The 21,627-nt window shown below is 31.5% G+C and overlaps 1 protein-coding gene across 1 annotated transcript; it reads right to left on the bottom strand.

The window, feature by feature from the left end:
* Positions 1–18,262: 18,262 nt before the first annotated feature.
* LOC124940471 (chromatin remodeling protein EBS-like) lies at positions 18,263–18,953 on the bottom strand. The gene is made up of 3 exons (XM_047480994.1): positions 18,881–18,953; positions 18,416–18,758; positions 18,263–18,335 (listed from the first exon to the last, which is right to left on the bottom strand). Exons 1-3 carry the CDS (start codon positions 18,951–18,953, stop codon positions 18,263–18,265), a joined length of 489 nt encoding a protein of 162 aa, XP_047336950.1.
* Positions 18,954–21,627: the final 2,674 nt, after the last annotated feature.

The raw sequence follows: 21,627 nt of genomic DNA, 5'->3' as shown, positions 1-21,627 counted from the left end.
TTTTTTTGTCAAAGGAACACCAACAAAAAAAATATCAAAATTCTTAAAGCATACAAGCATAAGAACAATAGATAAAGTAGATGTGAAATAAAAGAACTCAATAAGACTCTTAAATACTTGATTTGCATATATGTCGTCTCCCAAATTCTTTCATTTCCTACCTACTTGTGTTCGTAGCTCGATCGGAGGTCAAGCTTGTAGTCCGACAAAAAAACAGAAGTCGTCCGTAGAAAGTGATATATGAATTTCTCAGTAATACTCCACCACCACCGTAGTTGGCGGAAATAACTTAATGGTAGAGCATATAATCGCCAAGGCTGAGGTTGAGGGTTCAAGTCCTTCCTTCTGCTCCTGATTTTGTCGTTTATTTAGTGGTAACGAGTGGAGTGCATAAGCGAGTACAGGGAGAGCAGCAAACAACCCCTTGGTTGGTTCCAAACCTAAGGTGTAGTAAAGTAGTAAAAGTTAAAGCTTAAGCCTACACAGTCAATAAAGGAGCACTAACGTGAAAGGAAAGGCATGCTACCCCACCAATCGGAGAATAAAAGGCAAAATTGGACAGTTATTCAGGGTTACCAACCCAGTCGGCATCTGAAAATGCAGTTAGATGAATCGAAGGCCGATCAACAAAAGTGAGACCGAACCCAAGGGTACCTTTAAGATACCGAAGAATGCGTTTGACAACAACCATATCAGTTGTGATATGAGCATACATAAATTGGCAGCCCTAATTCAAAGCATAGATAATAGCAAGGCGAGTAATAGTTAAGTACTATAGAGCTCCCATCAGGATGCGGTATAAGGAGATATCAACAAGAAAATAACCCTTCAAAGTAGAGAGCTCCATTTTATTCATCGAGTTATCTTGATTCTATTCCGATTATCGAGAATTTGATTTGTTACCAAATCTCTTAAATTCACCAAAATAATTGTGGTCAATGAGGAGTAGGTTTTGATTTTGTTGAAGGTTAAGTTTATTCAAATCATTAGTGAATCGATTTCTTTGCATTTAATGCAATCTAATGTGCGACAGAATTGAATTATCTCTTAGTCAAAACTATTTTGAAATCCTTGTTAATTTATAAATATATAAGAATGTCTATTTTTATTGGTCTCACCTTCCAGTATGTGTTCAACTTTAATCTTTTGACATTTTTAATAGCAATTTGACAGCTAGAGAATATGATAATATCATTGAGATCTAGTTCCTCTACCATTTTCGCTGTTAGTCTTAAATCCTCCATTTAAGTAATTATGACATCAATACCCTTAAAAGATATTGTCACTCCTGTAATAATTTCTCCACTTGACATGCACAATATCACTAGAACATAACTTTTTTTTTACTCTTATTGATGGTCACATCCAAATGTGCAATTATTTGATTTGGGTGAATTTGTTATCGTGCTTCTTACAATTCACTTATTTTTTGCGGAGTTTTCTTTCAGGTTAGCATGACCATACGCTTGGAGTTCTTGTGTGGAAGTTATAATAATTCAGTTCTCGTACATAATTTTAATTTCTAAATGTTAGATTTTTTCTTGCTTTCCATATCTCTTATTATATCTACACTTTTTTTTTAAACTAATTATCCTCTTTCATTTCAATGTTTTTTAAATTTAAGAGTATCCAATCCTGAAAAAAAAATCATTATTGTGAGGATACTTTATTTGAATATTTAATTTATGCCAAATATATTTTACAAAATCACAATCAAGAAAGTGTGTTTAGATTTTTCATTTGAGCTTTTACATTAATTACATTGATTGTCAATGATCACATTTTTTTTGAAAGATTCGCTTTTCCATGCCACTACTTCATTCAAGACTCTCCACATATTTTATTTATATACTTTTTGAAAAGATTTTAGAAGAATTTTTAAATTTCAAATAAAAATTTCTGAACTTCCTATCCCCAAATTTAGAATGTAGAAAAAAATATTAATTTCTCAACTTCAATTACTCTAAAATGATTAAGAGTAGCAATATAATATGGTTTATGTGCACTACATAAATTTTGTTATTTCTCATATATTTATATATTTATGTTGTTTTTAATAAATGTATAAACAATAATTATGTTCAAAAAAATTTAGAATCACCTAAAAGAAATTGAGTCACTAAAAAGACAAAAGAGAATTAGTTTTTTTTTTTTTTTTTGTTAATGGAAGACAACTAAAAAATATATAAAAATTCTTAAAGCATACAAGCATAAGAACAATAGATCATGATAAAGAAAATAACTCAATAAGACTCTTAAATACTTTAGTTGCATATATGTCGTCTCCCAAATTCTTTCATTTCTCCTCCATTTTATTCATCAAGTTATCTTGATTCAATTTCGATTATCAAGAATTTGATCCACCAACTCACTTAAATTCACCAAAACAATTGTGGTCAATGAGAAGTAGGTTTTGAATTTGTTGAATGTTAAGCTTATTCCAAATCATTGGTTAATCGATTTCTTTGTATTTCATTACAATCCAATGTGCGATAGAGTTGAATTATCTATTAGTCCAAACTATTTTTAAATCCTTGTTCATTTTTAAACATTTAAGAGTGTCAATTTTTTTTATCTCACCTTCAAGTATATGTTCAACTTTGACGTTTTGAGATTTCTAATAGTCAATTTGACGTTTTGAGATTTCTAATAGTCAATTGACAGCTAGAGAATATGATAATATCATTGAGATGTAGTTCCTCTACCATTTTTGTTGTTAGTCTTAAAATCTCCATTTTAGAAATTATGACATCAACACCCTTAAAAGATATTGTCCATCTTGTAATAATTTCCCCACATGACATGCACAATATCACTACAACATAATTTGTTTTACTCTTATTGATGGCCACATCTACAATATGCAATGATTTTATTTGGTTTAATTTTTTATTGTGCTTCTTACAATTCACTTATTTTTTTCGGACTTTTCTTTCAAGTTAAGCTGACCATATGCTCAAAATTATTGTGCGACAGTTGTAATAATCCGATTCTCATACATATTTTGAATTCTGAATGTAAGATTTGTTCTTGCCTTCCATATCTCTCAGTATATCCACATATTTTTTAAATTAAGAGTATCAATCCTAAAAAAAAAAAAATTTATTATTGTGAGGATACTTAATTTGAATATTTTGTTTATTCAAATGTGTTTTACAAAATCACAATCAAGAATAGTGTATTTAGTTGTTTCATTTGAGTTTTTACATTGATTACATTAATTATAAATGATCATATTTTTTTGAAAGATTTGTTTTCCATGTCACTACTTCATTCAAGACTTTCACATATTTTATTTTTGGTGGGATCTTAAAGTTCCAAAATTTTCCACAAATATCAAAATCATTTTGTAAATTATTCTCATTGTTGATTCGAGTCTTAGTTACAGAACTAGAATTAACATTATGGCCATCATTAAATCAATGCCAAACATTAATATCATATTCCTCTACACTTGATAAAGGAATTGACAAAATTTCTTATCATTAATGAAATTTTTCTCAAGAATTTTAATATTCCAGTTTTTCTCATCATCTAGTAAAAATTCATTGGCATGAGTTTGAGGAAAATTATCTGTGTTGTTTAGTTTGGTACCGATGGAATACATTTATGTTCACAAATCTTGGTTTTCTTTGCATTTAGATGTTTCCATCTCATTTTATCATCTAGAAGACCCTTGCCCCCAAATAATATTCTACTAAATCCATGATGAATTAAATTTGTCTCTAGCATCCCATAATGATGAGTTTTGAAAGTATATAGCCTTAAAGGTTTTTGTTCACAAAAGAGTCTTGACTGTGTGCTAATCTCCAAGCTTATTTGGATAACATATATCTATTGATGCTTTTTACCATCTTTGAATTCCTCTATTTTCAAAACTAATTTTCAACTAAAAATGATTTATTAGTGAAGTGATTCGTTTAAGGATTGAGATTGTAAAATTAAAAATATTCATAAGATAGTTTGGAAGTGATTGTAATATACTTTTAATTAGAACTTCATTTGCAGCTTGTGATAAAAATTTGACTCTCCATCCGTGAACACATCCTTCAATATTCCCTAATAAATTATTATGAATTTAATTTTTATCAATCCATCCAATGTGATCTTTTCCTTGCATGTGGGCTAAGAGGAATGCTTATTAATTTAATGAGATTTTGTTGGATTATTAGAAGTGTATTTTGACTAATGATGATGCATGACTTATTAAGATTAATGACACGACATGATGCATGACAATACTTATTGAGAGCATCCATGTTTTTTATAGTCTCCCTCCCTTCTATTAGTTTACCCAAATAAAAGTGAATCATCTGCGAATAGAATCCCCATAATATTTCTAGAAACAATTAATTTATTAATAAATTTAATCAAGCCTTTAGTAGAAAAAGTTAAAAGATATGAAGAAAGAAGATCTTCCTATCAAATGCCTATAGTGGGGTAATTGTTGTCAATGACTTTCCATTAAGATTTATTTCAAATAAGACCGATGATATTAATTCCATAATTGTGTTGGTCCATTTATTAGAAAATCTTATTTTAATCATGGTTTGGAAAAAGATGTACCTCACTCCAATTTTTCGTATGATTTTACAATATAAAATTTAAGATTAAATTCAAATATTTTTTCCACTTTCTCTTTCTAAACATATGCATGATTTCTTGTGCAATGAACACATTGTTTTGAAAATAAATATACATTGTGTCTCTGAGAAGAGTTAATTCATACATGGTTGTAATCAGGTAGCCATGATTTTATGATGATTTTATATGCAAACTTGCATAAGATGACTTGTCTAAACTATGTAACTTTTGTTAGATTTTTCACTTTTAAAATGAGGCTGATAATTGTCTTGTCGAGGCTTCTCTTAATCTTGGGATTGTGGTAAAACAGTCTAGATAAGCCATTAGGACCCAGTGCCTTATTTAGATCCATGTGAAATATAGCTTTTTTAATCTCTTCATTTATTGAGTTTAGGTTAGCATTTCATTCCACTCATATGTGACTTTTGGTTCAATGTAGCCGATGATAGATTCCATGTTTCTCATTCCACTATATTTACATAAATCTTCATAATATTGTCTAATTAAATTGTCAATTCCACTCTCACTTGTTTTTCATGTTCTAAAATCATCAACCAACCCCTAAATTCTATTTGTTTCTCTCCTACAAATGGTACTCGTTTGGAAGTATCGTGTGTTTTTATCTCTAGATTGAAGGTATTTTATTTTTACTCGATCCTTCTAGTACTTTTCCTATATTTCCACAAAAGATTAATTTTCCTTTCTATATTAATTATATTCTCCATGTGTGATGTGGTGGAGCAACATCTTATAAATGAATGAGGTGTCTCTAAAGATTATTGATCTTTTGTTTATTATTCATTTATTTGGTTCTCTTACATTCTTTCTTGATCCTACGATTTATGTTCTAACAAAGAGAGAAAAAACTTTGTCATATGTGTCCCAATTATATTTAATAGAATTAGTATATGAATCATTATCAAGCCAATAAGATTCAAAACTAAATGTTTATATTGTGATCTCAATAGGGGTGTGATCGAAACCTATAGCTGAATGTGAAAAAAATAGTTGCACGTGGATATGTTCCTCTATACTCAGAATTACAAAAAGCTATATCATAAATTTTATGTACCCATTTGTTTCCTTCTCTTCTATTGAACCATGTATAATGGCTTCCTCCATGGAGTATTTTCGTCTAGTTGCATGAACTAATGAAGTTTTTTTAATTTTATCATTCGAGCTTGATTAATTTGTTAGTTTGATTTATGGTCTGTGGTGTATATGGTATTATTGAAATCACCACAAACAATCCTTTGAATATTATTTGTGGAAACTGTATTTACAATTATATTCCAAAGTTGACTTATATCCCTTCCTTATGGACAACCATAAATAAAATATAGTTTCCAAGTATTCTTTAGCCTTGGCATTTGGACTAAACTATCGATAAAAATTTGTGTGAAGTTATTAAAGGAAATATTTACATCGTTCGACCAAAAGACTACAACGCCTCCGTCTAGTTCAATTAGTGAGATGAAACAAGTTTTTGGTAATTGTGTATCTCTTGCAATTTTTGAACTTGGTTTTCATTCACTCTTGTTTCTAGTAATCAAAAAAAAAAAAAATTCCATCATCCCCACACATCCTTAAGTTGAGAAATTGTCAAGGCGGGACCAAACCCTTGAAATTTCCAACAAATACAACTCATTGAACAGTTTGAGGCATTTTAAAGATTATCTTAGTCAACTTTTCAACTTTTTTCCCTTTCTCGACTGACTGTCTCATTTTTTTCTTTTACTCATAATTTTTGACTCCTTCCTCTTTTTCATTATTTCAACTCCTTCCTTATTTTTTCGACTCCTTCTCTTTTTACGAATCCTTCTCTTTTTTTTTAACTTTTTTTACTCCTTTCCTCTTTTATTTTTTTATAACTCCTTCCTCTATTTTTTCCTTCATTGGAACTCTTTTCACCAAGAATTTGACTTTGTGGCTATGGACCAACTCTTGAATATTCATTTCAATGTTGTTCATGTAATTTTATGTATTTTCTTCCCATATAAATTCACTTTCATATCAATAATGGTTCGAAGACACATTGTTATTCAATGTTGTACCATTTTTTTATTTCTTATTGGATAGATTTGGAGAATCTTGGACCTTTCTCTAATTGCATCGTTTTGGATTTTCTATGTCAGTTTGCACCGCTTCATTAAATGACGCTTTCGTAGGTAGGGTGATTTTTCTAATAAAGATTGGTAGTGAATGTGTATTTGGTTTGGGAGAGTGAATGTGTATTTGGTTTGGGAATATCTATGTCACTCTTTCGATATAGCGAACTTATGAGTATTTTTTGGTTGTATGGGTTTAATGGGGAAACACAATTTATCCGGTTTTCACTACATTCTCCTTAATGTTTTCATTACTATTGGGAAGGTTTTTAGTCTTACTTGTTATATATGATATAATCTGACCCTTTCTCAGTCACGGTCTCATCAAGTTTAAATGATTCATATGGCTTAATTTGATTATATACCTCTTTTTGATAATCACAAAAATTTTCTACCATATTGGTTTTGATATCATCATCTCCTATGTGCTCGACACAGGTTTATCGGAATTTGTTAGATAAAAGCAATACATTAGACTTTTAGATTTTACCATGGCATGTATTGGGTTGAACTAAATGAGTAAGTATTAAGCCAAAATCCGAATTTTGTTCCCTCGATATCATGTCCATGTGTACCGAAACCAAAGAAGACATCACCTAATTTCTCGTATTTGTAAGTTACCCAGTTATTTGATTTGCCTTCTCTTGTGATATTCGTTCCTGTCTTTATTGGTTTTGTTACATCAACGTTGACTCGGATCCTAACAAACTTTAATATCCCTTTATGATTGATCGATCATTCATCAATCTTTATTGTTTCTCCTACGCCAGCCGTTATGCTTCGACTAGCTTCTTCTGTGGATAAGCCTTGAGTAAGGCCATGAATTTGGATACAAATCGACATCTTTGAGAGATCAATGTCTTTCTTAGATCGATATTATTCCATATCTTTCCTATCATTATCTAGTTATGATAGGATCGGCTTAATCAATAGAGGCGAGGGAAAGACTATTGATGATGACTTAGGAAAAACGATTTGATAGAAATCTTGTTAAGGATTTGAATCACTTCCTATTCTACGCAAACCCTTGTAAACACTTGAAACAGAATCAAGCACACAGAAATGTTTACTTAGGTTTGAAGCTAAGAACCAAGAATGAAAAGATGACAAAAAGAAACAACACATCAGTTTGTTTATGGATGTTCAGAGCAAACTCTCCTACGTCACCCCTTCTTCCAACCACCGGAAGGATTCACTATAATATGCTTCGAATCAAATATAGTTTGCACGAATAGCTCACTGTTGAACAGAACAGACTCTGTTCAACTTACAATATGATGAAGAATATCTCTCAGCTAAAATGATGTTTTGATTCTAACTCTCTCTTGATTAACACACAGTAAAGCATGAAAGAAGCTAACAATTTCGATAGAGTAATTTGAGTATCAATAGATCGATTGATTTTCCGACTGTTCGTCCGTTGTCCTTGAGATTCTTTAAATAAGGAACAAGTACTAAAGGTCGAATCTTCATAATGACACGAGGAAAGATTCCATTGGAACGCCTCTATAGTACACAGTAGACTCTAAATACAAGGATCGTGGCCGTACACAACTGGTAGTGCGCCGAATATTCTTCAGAGATGTACCTGCAAAACAAGTAGTGTGAAAGATATTCGCTTACGTGGCATTGGTTGATTGGTTGCAGCTGGCTGTCGTACTAATCTTCACTAAAAAGTAGAACAGGAGTAGTATACAACTAGAGCACGTGGGTAGGTGGGTGCTAGATTCAAGCAATTGCTTAAGCATGGCATTAGACGTATTTCAATTAGACGACCTTGTCTAAAGAAATCAGACGTCCCCGACTAATAACATGATCCATTAGACCACCTGGTTTAATGGGATTAGACTTCACGTCTAATTACAATTCACTTCAGACTAGTCTGAAGGAGTTAGACTGCTCGTTTAACTTTCACTAGTTAGACCGCACGTCTAACTTTCACATTCCATTAGACTCCACGTCTAATTACAGTTCCCTTCAGACTAGTCTGAAAGAGTTAGACTGCACGTCTAACTTTCTCTAGTTAGACTGCACGTCTAACTCAACTAGTTAGACTGCACGTCTAACTCCGCTAGTTAGACTGCGCGTCTAACTGAACTAGTTAGACTGCACGTCTAACTCAACTAGTTAGACCGCACGTCTAACTCCACTTGTTAGATTGCACGTCTAACTCCACGCGTTAGACTGCACGTCTAACTCAACTAGTTAGACTGCACGTCTAACTCAACTAGTTAGATTGCACGTCTAAATCAGTTAGTTAGACTACACGTCTAATTCAGCTAGTTAGATTGCACGTCTAATTCCGTGTGTTAGACTACACGTCTAACTCCGTGTGTTAGACTGCACGTCTAACTCCGTGCATCTAATGCCAAATCGGTCTAATGAACCTCATTAGGACCACGTCTAATAAAGTCTGATTTCGATACACCTGCACCAAAGACAATTAAACGCATAGATTAAGTTTTTTATCCATTCATCATCAAAATTCCAATAGTCAAACTATTTCGATACTTAGTCAAAATAATTTGACCCAACAATTTCCCCATTTTTGATGATGAGATTGAAACTTTTGCATAGAAAATAAGTTAAGCATTCATCATATAAAATGCAGAGTAAAACTTGTTCATCCATCTTACACAACCACTTTCCAAAACCAATATTCAGAAACATAGTTAAAGAAACATAGTTTAAGAGTTAACAAAGTAGGAGAAAAGAGATTATTGTTCTTCCCTTTTCACTCGAGGATCGACCGGGAAAGAAGTTCCTTCATAGCTCGTCCCTTCACATGTCATTTCTTGACCGGTTAACAGATTGCGAAAAGGAGGAAGAGGGTGACCACCACGACCATTTCCGACACTTCAGCCACCACGAGTGCTTCCACTATTTTGGCCTCCGCGATCACTACCACTACTTTGACCTCCACGATCACCACCGCTTCGACCTCCGCCTCTTTTAGTTGGCCTTGGGTTATCATCATCAGATGGATTTCACTTAGATTTAGTGCCAGTTGCTACACCGTCATCTCTTCTGTCTCTACTAGACTCACCTTGAGTAATACAATTCTGTTCTTTCTCAGCACCAGCTTTCGCATTCTCTTCAGCTTGAAATTTCCTTGCGTTAGAGTTAGCATACTCAAGTCTTTCAGCATCTGTTCTTGTCATGTTGCCTTGAATTTCAACCAGCTGATTCTAAATCAATTCCATTGCTTCCATAACATCTCTTTGATTATCAAGATTGATTTGTCTTTCAAGGCTCATCATTACCGATTGTCGATTGAAGAGCTGCTTTTCAAATTTGGAAAAATTTGAATTTGAGATATGAGCCTCATATGTATTCTTATTCAATGTCTTATCCAACTCTTTAAGGATTTTGACATGTTCATCAAAGTCTTTTTCTATCCTCTTTTTGGTTCTTCATGATCTGTACCATATTCGATCCCAGAGTTACTACATTTTTCTGAAGAGTTGTTAACAGAGATGTCGTCGACTTCAGGAGCTTGGTATTGTCAGCCGAAGTTCCTTCATTGGATAAATTATCTAGCGATTCTGCTGCAATGCTCTAAATAGGGTTAAATTGGGTATGAACCTGTAGGGATTGCTCGGGTTCATCCTTCTCAGACTCATTTTCAGATTGATTTTGCTCTTCTTCTTCCAACTCCTTTTCTGCTCTTTTAAATATTTCGTACAGATTTCCCGTACTGTGAAGAGGATTGAGAATATTCTCATAGATATTACTAGCATTAATCTCAGGAAATGGTAGAGGTTTGACTGTTCTAGTATTTTGATCTTGTTCCCCCTCAGATGAGGAACTCTCTTCGGAATCTTTGTCTTTTGAGGATTCCCCCTCAGATCTGACAATCTCAGGCTGACTGACTTCAGCCTCTTTTCCTTGAAATCCCTCTGTTCTGACAGTAGGGGATTTCACTACCTCTTCTTGTTCAGGCTCTTGAATAACTTCTTTTTCTTCCATGGACGGATTCTCTTGAATAGGTTCCTCATATAGCCCGATAACAGGTTGAGCCAGTGAGCCAGTAGACATCTTTCTTCTGCAGAGAGACTTCCAAGTTCTATCAGAAGAGCAGCAACTTTCTCATCTATATCAGCATGATCAATAGAGATATCCAATGGTTCGTCTTCATCGGAGGAACTACCAAAAGGGCTAGCTCATGAGCAATTAGCTCCATCCACATACCGAGTGACTACAAAAATATAGTCAGCCATGATCTCGTCCAATCTCTTTAAAGCTTTTACTTCCACTTCAGCACAACTCTCAATTGGATTGAAATTTGCTTTTCTTGCTTCAAGAATATGAAAGATATCTCTTCCTCTTAGATTGGATTTTATAAGGTTTTTTCTCTTTAGAGCTTCAGAAACCTCCGAAGTTTTGGCCCATTTGAGGACTTTCTTTTCATTGAATACAAGCTTACGCCATTGACTACTTATTCCTGAACCCGTGATGACCTTATCATACTGGATTGACAATCTGTTCTGGATCTAAGAGTCAAAAATTTCTATCTTTTCAGCCACTATAGTTTTGACTTGATTCATCATAAGGTCAACAATGCATGTTGCCTCAGAAACGTCTTCATTTTCATCAGTTACAACCTCCTTCCCTTTTCCAATAACCTCAGTAGATTTTGGGAAGGGTCTTGGTTCTCCAAACACAGATTTTATAGATATTATTTCTGTATCGCGCTATACCGAAATTTTGGAAAACTCGTACCGATAATTTTGGTATCTGTATTATGCCGTATTAATTTTTTCGGTATTAAAAGTTAAAAACCCATGTGTAATTTCAAAATGTTGCAAAAACAAGCATTCCATATATGGATTTGCAAAGCCTAAGTAGTTGATTATGTACAAGCAAAGGAAAAAATGACTTATGTACAAATATCTTCAAAGGAAAACAAAAAAGTAATCCAAAAAAAGAGTAAAATTGTTCATACAAAATATAAAAAGTTGATGAAAAAGTTTTCATAGTATAAAAAATGAAATTTTATAATTCAATCACAAATTTATATTAAATATAAAAATATATTAATCTTTCATCCTCAAACACTTTGTTTATCTTAAAGACTCCCTCCCTTAAAAGAGAAACAATACAACATAAGAAAAATCTAACTCTGATAGTGTTATTATCTGTCTTCTAACTTTTTAAGTGCACATGAGATGGGTTGTGTTAGTAAAACAAGAAAGTAATATATGAAAATTTTAAATCTTTGAAGTATGTATTATAATTATATATACCCTAATTGGAATAGATTGCTTTTTGAGAATATCAATTATATATTTTTGGATTTTTATTTTGTAAAATGACTCACATTTTTTTAACATTAAAATATTGATATTATATCACTATTTTTTTTGTAGTGAAATATCTTTGATCAAATTGAAAAAGGAGTGGGCTAGACTAATAATTAATTAGAAGGCAATACTGTGGTAGATATTTATTTGGTGGCAATCTATTTTATTATGTTTTTACTCATCATTTTCTTTTATGAAATTATCTATTAATTGAAATATTGTCAAAATTACAAAGAGGAAACTATTTACAAGAGGAAGCCAAATTGTATTAAATTTTATATTGATGCCCATTATTCTTGTTTTTCACATTGTTGGTAATTGGTTTAGATCTGTTGTTTATATTTGATATTTTGGTGTTTTCTAAGCATTATTCCGTAGACAAAATGGTAGATACTTCCCTAATTAGCATGTATCCTGCAAAGTTTGTTATCTCATGTTGGATATATTACTCTGTGTTCAAGTAGAACTCATATACTTTAACTTATCTTAACAAGTAGACTTAAATGAACTCTGCCTTTAATTTGGATCCATCAGATATGCTCTTAGGCGACATCTTCATCTGCAGTGTTAAGGTAAGTTTATCATATATCTTTTTCTTTTATCTCCCCTTTGAATTCAACTTTATCCAGTACCACAAATTTTAAACATATTATACATTTTATGTTTGGGTTTCTTAAGTTGCTCATTGGTCTAGGTAATTGTTTTCAGTCTCAATCCGAATTTTTATCAATTTTATTTCTTCAATCATTTTTTTTTATTATCAATTCAATTATATTAGAATGCTAAGGAACAACAATTTAAATTTCGGAGTTCGCATCACTCCCGTGGATTTAAAATCCAATAAAGAAAGAACTGAGATGTTTTTACAACTATGTGATGAGGAGAAGTTAAAAGAAAATTTCAGTAATAAGAGTCTTTCATCCATTGGTTACAATAACGTGAGTGAGGGTTTGTGGACTCACACAAAATCTTTAAAACAAGTGGCATTTAAAGAAAACAAGGTATTGAAAGATTGAACTTCTAAAACACAGTTCTAAACATAAATGCATGGGTTCGGATGATCAACAAATTATAATAGCTCCAAAATCTAAGTAGAAAAAACATTAAGGTAAGTGCTATTTTTTGTTCATTTTCATAATAATAATAATAATAATAATTATTATTATTAGTCCATATATAAAAACTAGTTAGACTATTTTACATAGTTTAATATTTGTTAAACTAATATTAAATTTGCTTATTATTTTGTGTTGAACATGATCATGTCAAACTTAATAAGTTTAAGTTTGTTAGTATTGAAAATATTTATGAAAGATTATTCGGCGACATCATAGCTACCGGTGAGCCCATGTTCAATGTTGGAGTGGATACAAATGAAAGTTCGGGTGATTCTTATGATAGTCCATTCACTCCAGTGGATGTAGATGGAACAACGCGTTTAGGAAAGTCTGAAAAGAATAGTGAGAGTAAATGTAATAGGATGTTAAAAGAAGGAGGTGAGATCAAGACGCAAACAAGTCAATGAACATGTTAATATCTTTACTATAAATTAAGATACTTTTAATATCTAACCATCCAACATGACCATAATTTCGTCCTCCTGATGTTTGAAATGGTTTAGTTAATGATTCAGTTGGTGTTGATACATAGGGCAAATACACTAACATAACATTAATATTTATGTTAAAACATGTCACAAAAAAAAAATTAATAATCAATATACAATTATAATAAATAGATTTGATGGGAGAATTGTTTTCAACTTTGACTCTCCTTTTTACTACATAACTTACACCTAGAAACCATATATGACACTAACCATAATAAATGAATGTAAAAGTCAAACAAGGCACTAACATGATTATCTAGAATATACATTAATATTTGCCTTCAAATTTCACCATGGCCTCTTTCACTACATTCTTAGCCAGTTAGGTTTTACTTGTATTAGAATATAACTATTCAGTAATTTCGTTAATAAAATCTTCAGTTGAAAAGATTATATATATAATTTTTTTGATGTATCCAAATTGATAAAAAAAAAAGAAACACTTGAACTATGAGTTAATTAAGGACAATAAATTCAATTACTCTATCATCCATAAGAAACACTTAATTAATAACCTTACCTTCTTTCCATTGTTCATTTTTTTTTAATCCACACTTGTTTAAGCTAGTATATATTATATTGTAATAAATAGGTATATATGCAGTATGTTGATTTGTAGTAGGGAGAATTTAAGCACTACAGAACAAGACTTGTTCATGGGGATTCAAAAAGAGGTAATGACTGGTCCATAATATAAACATCATTTTGCATACACTGGCTGAATGTTTGATTTTCTGGATAGATTGATGTTTTATTTTGGGACGTTTCTATATACAACATATAAGTTATGCAAAAAAACTTAAATGTTTAGGCAAAATGATGTTTATATTATGGTATAACTTGGGGGTAAAGAGTGTAAGATAAAAAATGTTCCTTATGAAATTATTTCAGAAAATGAAGTTGAGATTGTTGCTGAACCTCTGGTTGGAGATTTATCACGAGTCAAGAGGTGTGTCAATGTCACTTATGTCGTATATTAGATAAGTTTAACATTTAAGAATTTAGGTTCTAATAATAAAAGTTATGTATATATAGTTTCATGTCACTGCTATTTTTACACTGGTTTAACATTTATTTGTTTTTATGTGTTGTTTTTATATATTGAGCCAATGAAAATATAAGTTTGATAATTGAAGAGAATGTTTTTTAAGTATACTGAAATTGAGAGTTAATGAGAAGATTTGTTTCTACACATAAAAAAATGCATTAGGTAAATATGAATCTACTAGTTAGTACTATCATGTTCTTCGTTATTGTTATCTCGTCCTTTTAATTTTAAGTTAAATTTAAAATGGTCGGTAAATGTGAAGTAATTAATTAAAGAGAGTGAGACAAATTGAAATGATGTGTTTCTAAAAAATAATGTTAAGAAACCCTATACCTAAAACAAATAAGACACGAACAACATAATTGTGATGATGAATTTTCTTTTAATCTTGTTTAAATTGTCAAAAATATATATGGTTTTCGTGCAACTATTTTTGTAATAATATCCGTGTTAGTAATTGTCTTCAAACTTTCTAGATGGATTTACAAATTGTCAAATTAACAAGAAAGTTAATAATGATATTAATCTCTAATAAAAACAAAAAAAAGGAACATTTTAGAACTTTGTAAGGTATGTCATGCACTAACTCGAATAAATTGCTCTTATTTATGAGTATCAATCATTCCTTCATAAAATTTATATGGTAGTAATTTGATAAATAAATATGATTGGATTGTAATATGATTAGATACAATATGATTGGAATGTATTATTCTTTTTGTTTTCATCATTTCACAATTTTTTATTTTGAATAGTATTTGCATTAATTAGAAAGATGATCATTTAGGCGGTATATAAAAGTTATGATAGATTTATGGTAGGAAATTCATTCAAGTGATGTATTGATTGTTGAATGTTTTCCAAATAGATTGAAGGTGAGACCCTTTTAAAAGTTGGAAGTGGTGAACACAAAATCTTGCTGTTGCTCTATGAAAATTATCCACTTGCTTGCAAGGACATGAAAACTATTTGGGAACTCATGTATATGCTTAAAAAGAAGATTGACATAAAAAAGTTGGATAAATCAAGAAGTGTTGTTTGGAATGAAAATAAAGAAAGATATATGTAGAGTCTTCTTTCAAGTTGGGAAACCAAATGATCTACAAGTTAATTAAGAGATGTTTATAGATTCTCCATGTCCCATTGCAAGGGAGTGTCTATTTCACTGGCAGTCCACTTCAAGGTGTTAAATGGAGACTACCCAAAGAATGAAGATAGATGCAACTGTAACTTGTTCCTTATTGCTTGTGATGGCTTGGAATAGGCCAATACTCATTGAGGATGAAAACAAGATTCATATCAAATCCGATAATGACACAAAGGGAGAATATATATGAAGTGGGTCCTATGGTTCTACAAAGGTGGAGTTGAGAAATTGAGGATCCAGGAACCGCGACTTTGTTTGGTTGGGTTTGTGGACAAATCATGCAAGGTTGTTGACAAAGAGGAGATCAAGGTATGTGTTTATGCTTACGGAATCAAAACAAGTTAGGAAATTTAATTTACAAATTATTCAAACTCTTTCTGGTTGTGTGTCTTTCTCTTGGAGAGTTTTATAGGAGGGGAATGGTTGAAAAGAGTATCTGGTGAGCTTATAATTGGTGAAGAATTCCATAAGTTAAAGCGCATACAGCATATGAAAGTATGAACAGGATGGGATGTTTGGATTTCAAAGAGAATTAAATTTCTCTTGTGATGAACACCAAGATAGATGATAGATAAGCTCTTTCACTTATGATCAAGGTGGATATTTGTTAGGAATGATGATCTATAAAGTTAGAATCATGTCCTAGACAACCTTAGAAGTTTGAGGAATCATGGAACCTGATTAAATTATTTTTGAAGCAATTAAAGTTGAAATTTGGTGATTAAAATAAGCAGCCAATTTTTTTTGAAAAACTGAAACACCACAGTTGAAAAATAAATGGTATCAATTAGTTAATTAGTTAAATTGAAATATTGAGAATAAATTTTATAAAACAATTTGGGCATGCTTTTGGATGATTTGAAGACGTTGACATGTGGCCCTAGGAGTTTTGGCTAAACAAAATCTATTTTTAATATCAATTTTTTATGTTAGTGGTTTATTACAATTCAAGAATTTGTATGTTATTTTGTACATTCCCTTCCATTTTGATATGGGGTGAAAAATATAGCATTATCTAGAAACCTAGCCTCAATTTAAAATCGCGAGGATTGAGAAAATAATTACTTTAATATGTTTTTAATTAAAGAGAATTAATATGACACTAACAATTGTGACATTCCATTTTCATTTAAAGCGTTTCTAATGAGGATGAGAAAATGCTTTCTAAGTACCATTATACGGTTTGTCGTTAGTTTGTTCTTTTTGTGTATTTTGTTTTCTTATAAATCACCTAATTATTCACAGTACTAATTATTTTTACTTGTTTGGAGTCTTATTATTTGTTATTTGGTTGCTTATAAACTTTTCTTTTATATCAAAGTTCCTTGTGTTAATGTTCATTACTCTTGTATTTCTCATTATTAGTTATTTTAAATAGGTTGTTTATTTGTATTTAATTTTTTGATTAATTTTTCAACTTGATTACTTAGCCAAAATGATGGATCTTTCCCTAGAGGACATGTATCTTACAAAGTTGTTGTCTTGTCTTGTCTTATTGACATCATCGCTCTTTGTGTTCATATATATTTTACCTTAACAAGTTGTCTTAGTAGGATATATTTCTTATTAATAAAAAATGTTCTTTTAATATTCAACCATGCAATATGAACTAGAAGAAGATGAATAGGGTAAGTAACACTAATAACATTTTGATGAAGTCATGTTTTAATTATAAACCTTTAGAGTACATCTTACCCATCCTTATACATATATTATGAAAAATAATAAGGTTTTCGATTGTGCATGTTTTGTCGTATTATGATATATAATTAAAAGAAATTGATCTGTTATTAATTAACTCACGACAAGTATCAAAATCTTGTCACTTTTAATTGAATAACATGTCAAAGGAGATGAATTTCAGTTATTTTTCAATCTAGATTTAGATTAATGTTAAATTTATATTAGAAATGGCCAGAAAAGCATAATTATAATGTTATATAATTATAATCAACAAACTTATATTGATAATTGTTTTCAATTGCGGTTCTCTTTCTTACAACATAACTTTAGAAAGCATACATGCATAACAACTCTCAATGTCAAACAACACTACCATGATTCATTAGAATATATATTAATACACTCAAACTTCACATTGCCTCCTTTACTTAATTCGTCATTGAAGTTTCATCCTGCGTAACATTAGAATTATAAATTCAGTTATTCGAGTCAACAATAAGATATATAATAAATCATTGCATTGTAAAATGAATACCTCCTCTCCATTACAACCGGAGCATATAAACTCATCTATTTGTTTTACTTGATTTATAGTCATACCAAGACAAGAAGGATGGTACCTACATAAAGATAAAGATAGATGAAAACATCTCAAATTTAGTAAAACTTAATATTAAATAAATTCTAAACTCACTTATAGGGCACATTACTAATTACCCAGAAATGTGGTGTTCCTAATTCCAACCTTAAAAAAATCAATTGGTAATCCTAGAAAGATTATTACCAGTTTTTGCATTCTTCACACTGCACCATAAAATGGTCTGGGTTCTCAGGTATTTGGCATTTACAATACCTTCAAAATATAAGACCAATCAATCACAAAAACTACAAAATCTATAACAAATTAGACAGAACCAAACACAATATACTTACACTCTAACGCGAATAGGTAAAAAAAGACCGATTGCAGCTTTGTATTCAAATCGGCAATAGTAATCCTTAGCTCCAACCCTCTCTAGCTTGGTGTAATTCTTGAAAGAATGAACCATACACTTACCTTGAATCGTGTAAGCACTCTGAAACTCATAGTGGTCAGACAAGAACAGTTCTTTCTCACCATGGAATAGTTTACGACCTCCGTTGGAATCCTCCGGCCTGTAATACCATCTTATCTGAACTGTCACATTATTTATATTGTCTATCTGGATCTTGTTAATCTGAGCCACATAAGGAGTAGTATTGCTCTCCGGTGATCGCAACAGCACATTGTCTCCAGCTTCAGAAACAAACCATAATGTATAAAGATATCATAATAACAAAAAGAAAGAAAATCGACAGCCATAATGTATAAAGAAACAAAAAGAACAATCATATGAAAAAAGAGACAGATTCAATTACATTTGACGACTTTGTTGGTGCCTCTGATAGTGTAGGAGTCTAGGTTGCGTTTGACTGCACTGGTTTTGGCCATCTAGTGAGAGAAAGTGAGGGTAATGTAGGGTAGGGTTAGGAGAAATAAAGAATAAATGGGCTATTGTTCTCTTATGTAGTACTAAAATTTACGGCAGCCATGGGATAAACCCTAGAAATTCGTCAATAGCTGTGAATGGTTACCGCGGGCCGCGGGCCGCGGCCATGGGAAAAACCCTAGAAATTTGTCAATAGCTGTGTATGGTTACGGCGGCCATGGGAAAAACCCTAGATATTTGTCAATAGCTGTGTATGGTTACCGCGGCCATGGGATAATTGTTTTGCTATGATGAAAACATAAATAACGTCCAGGATTATTTGGATTTGTTGATTTTTTTTTGCTTAAACTTATCATTAGTTACTCAAAGTTCAAAGTACACTCAAAATTTTAGTAAAATTTATTATTTAGTTATTGTTTATTTTGAAAGTGAGTAACTATCATTCTTTCACGTTTTTGTAAAGATGGCAAGCACTGAGAAATAACAATAAGAGGTTGTCTTAAGTTTAGTTCAAAAGATTGTTAAACACAATCAACTTAAATATTATTTTAAATGATTCAATTTTCAATAAACAAATATAATAAATTTTAAATTAACTCGAAAAGATTCTTTAGGAGATTGAGTTACCTCTTCACTGTTGATATCATCAAATTGTCTCTTTATCCGAATGATGCGTTTTTTCGGAAAATAGGTTCAATTCTCATTTCACTTGCAATATGTTCGGCTTCAACCAAGACTTGATCAAATCCAGATTCTCTAAACTCTTGGAGAAAAGAAATAAGCCCCTTTCACTGTCTAATAGCAACATCAATATCCATTTTTTCTGATTGGAGAGACTTATTGACAATGTTAATCTCATATAATAACTTGTACCAAATTATTATTCCGGTTAGGAATTCAAAATTCTCAAGTTCAAATGATGCCAAACCCTCAGCTTCACTCTTTATTTTTGAGTCATAAGAAGTGTTTGCCAAATCAATTAAAGCATCTCGTATTTTTAAAGTCTGGTCTTTTATGGGCTTCACACTTTCAACATGGCTTTCCCATCGTGTTTGTGATAATGGCTTGACCGTAAGACCTTGTACATGATCTTTGAAGATTTTCCACCGCTTGATAGAAGAAGAGAATAATGAATCTATGATTAACCACAATGTTACACTTCCGCTATGCAATAATGCAAGATACAGATTGTGAATCCACCATTTCACCAGACAAGTCCTCAACAAAAAAAATAATCAAGTAAATCGAACCAAAATCTCACCGAAATCGGAGGAAGAACTCTAGTGGGTAGTGGCACAGTGCCGAGAAACAAGACTGGAACGAGCGAAAAAGGCCCAAGAGCTCGGGGAAGGAGACGACCGAGTTTTCTGCTCTGATTCCGGCAAGCTGGAGAATCGACGACGGGCTTGGAGTTTGGGAGAAGTGTTTCTTTTTTTTTCTTTCTAGAATGCTTGTTCTTATTTTTTTTTCGTTTTCCTTGATTTTGTTGATAAATGAGAATCTTGCGATTATTTTCTCCAAGTAAGATAACGTTTTTTATTTTTATTTTTTTGGATACAAATTAAGTTAGGGTTTATCATTGATAGGTTATCAATTATTATTTATGGGCTTTTTAAAAATAAGCCCATGAACATATCATTATAATTTTTTTTAAAGATTTTGGTACCCAAAAATATTTGGGTCTGAGGCAATTGCCTCACTTATTACACAACAGATCTAAGTTTCGTATACAAAGGTTGGGGGCAATATTATCTCATCTCAACTAAGGTAACTATTCTACATGATATATGAAGTTGTGTTCTTCAAATGAGCAAATAATCATGTTTTGCATTTTTCAATAAAGCTTAGCGGTTAAAATTACTCAATGCTAACATGAATTATACAATTCTCTCGGAATTGTTGATTTGATACACTCAAGAACTCATTAGCCATATATGTATATATACACATATTGCTATCATGTTTTCCATTTTGTTTATATGGTAATCTATCCTTCCAAATATTTTTATGTCCACATATTGAATATGAAATGGTTGATAAAGATGAAGTAATGTGACACATCAAAATGACCTGTGTTAAGGGAAAAAAATTAAAAAGCCTTAAATCTCAAGATAATAAGATAACTAATGTATTTAGTGGTGAATTTTCTATTGAAATAATTGTGAGATATGTATAGTTTTTGTGCAACTTTTTATAATAGATGTGTCATTATTTATCTTCTAAACTTCCAAACATATATGAACATTCTAACTCTGATAATCAGTAATGGAAGAAGAAAATATGATTAGGCCAGTTATTGGCTACTCATTTAAGATGAAATAAAGATTCATGTCAAATCTGAGAATTAAACAAAAGGAGGTTATGAAGTGGGTCTTATGGTTCTACAAAGATGGACCCCTGGACTTAGGAATCCACGGCCATTGTGTTTGGTTGGGTTTTTAAGACAGAAACTATACAAGAATTGTTGAGTACTAGAGGAGATTAAATTATGTGTTTATGCTTAATGAAATCAAAACAAGATGAAAATTCAATTTACAAATTATTGAAACTCTTTCCATATTAATGGTTGAATGTGTTTCTCCCGGAGTCTGGATGATATTAATTAGTGAGTTTATTGATGAAGAATTCCGTGAGTTGAAGGGTATAGAGAATGGACCAATTGGATTTTGGGATCTT

Source organism: Impatiens glandulifera, chromosome 5 (genome assembly GCF_907164915.1).
Source record: "Impatiens glandulifera chromosome 5, dImpGla2.1, whole genome shotgun sequence".
Classification (NCBI taxonomy): domain Eukaryota; kingdom Viridiplantae; phylum Streptophyta; class Magnoliopsida; order Ericales; family Balsaminaceae; genus Impatiens; species Impatiens glandulifera.
Note: the sequence above shows the minus strand (reverse complement) of the source record. Positions and strands in the feature narration are given on the sequence as shown.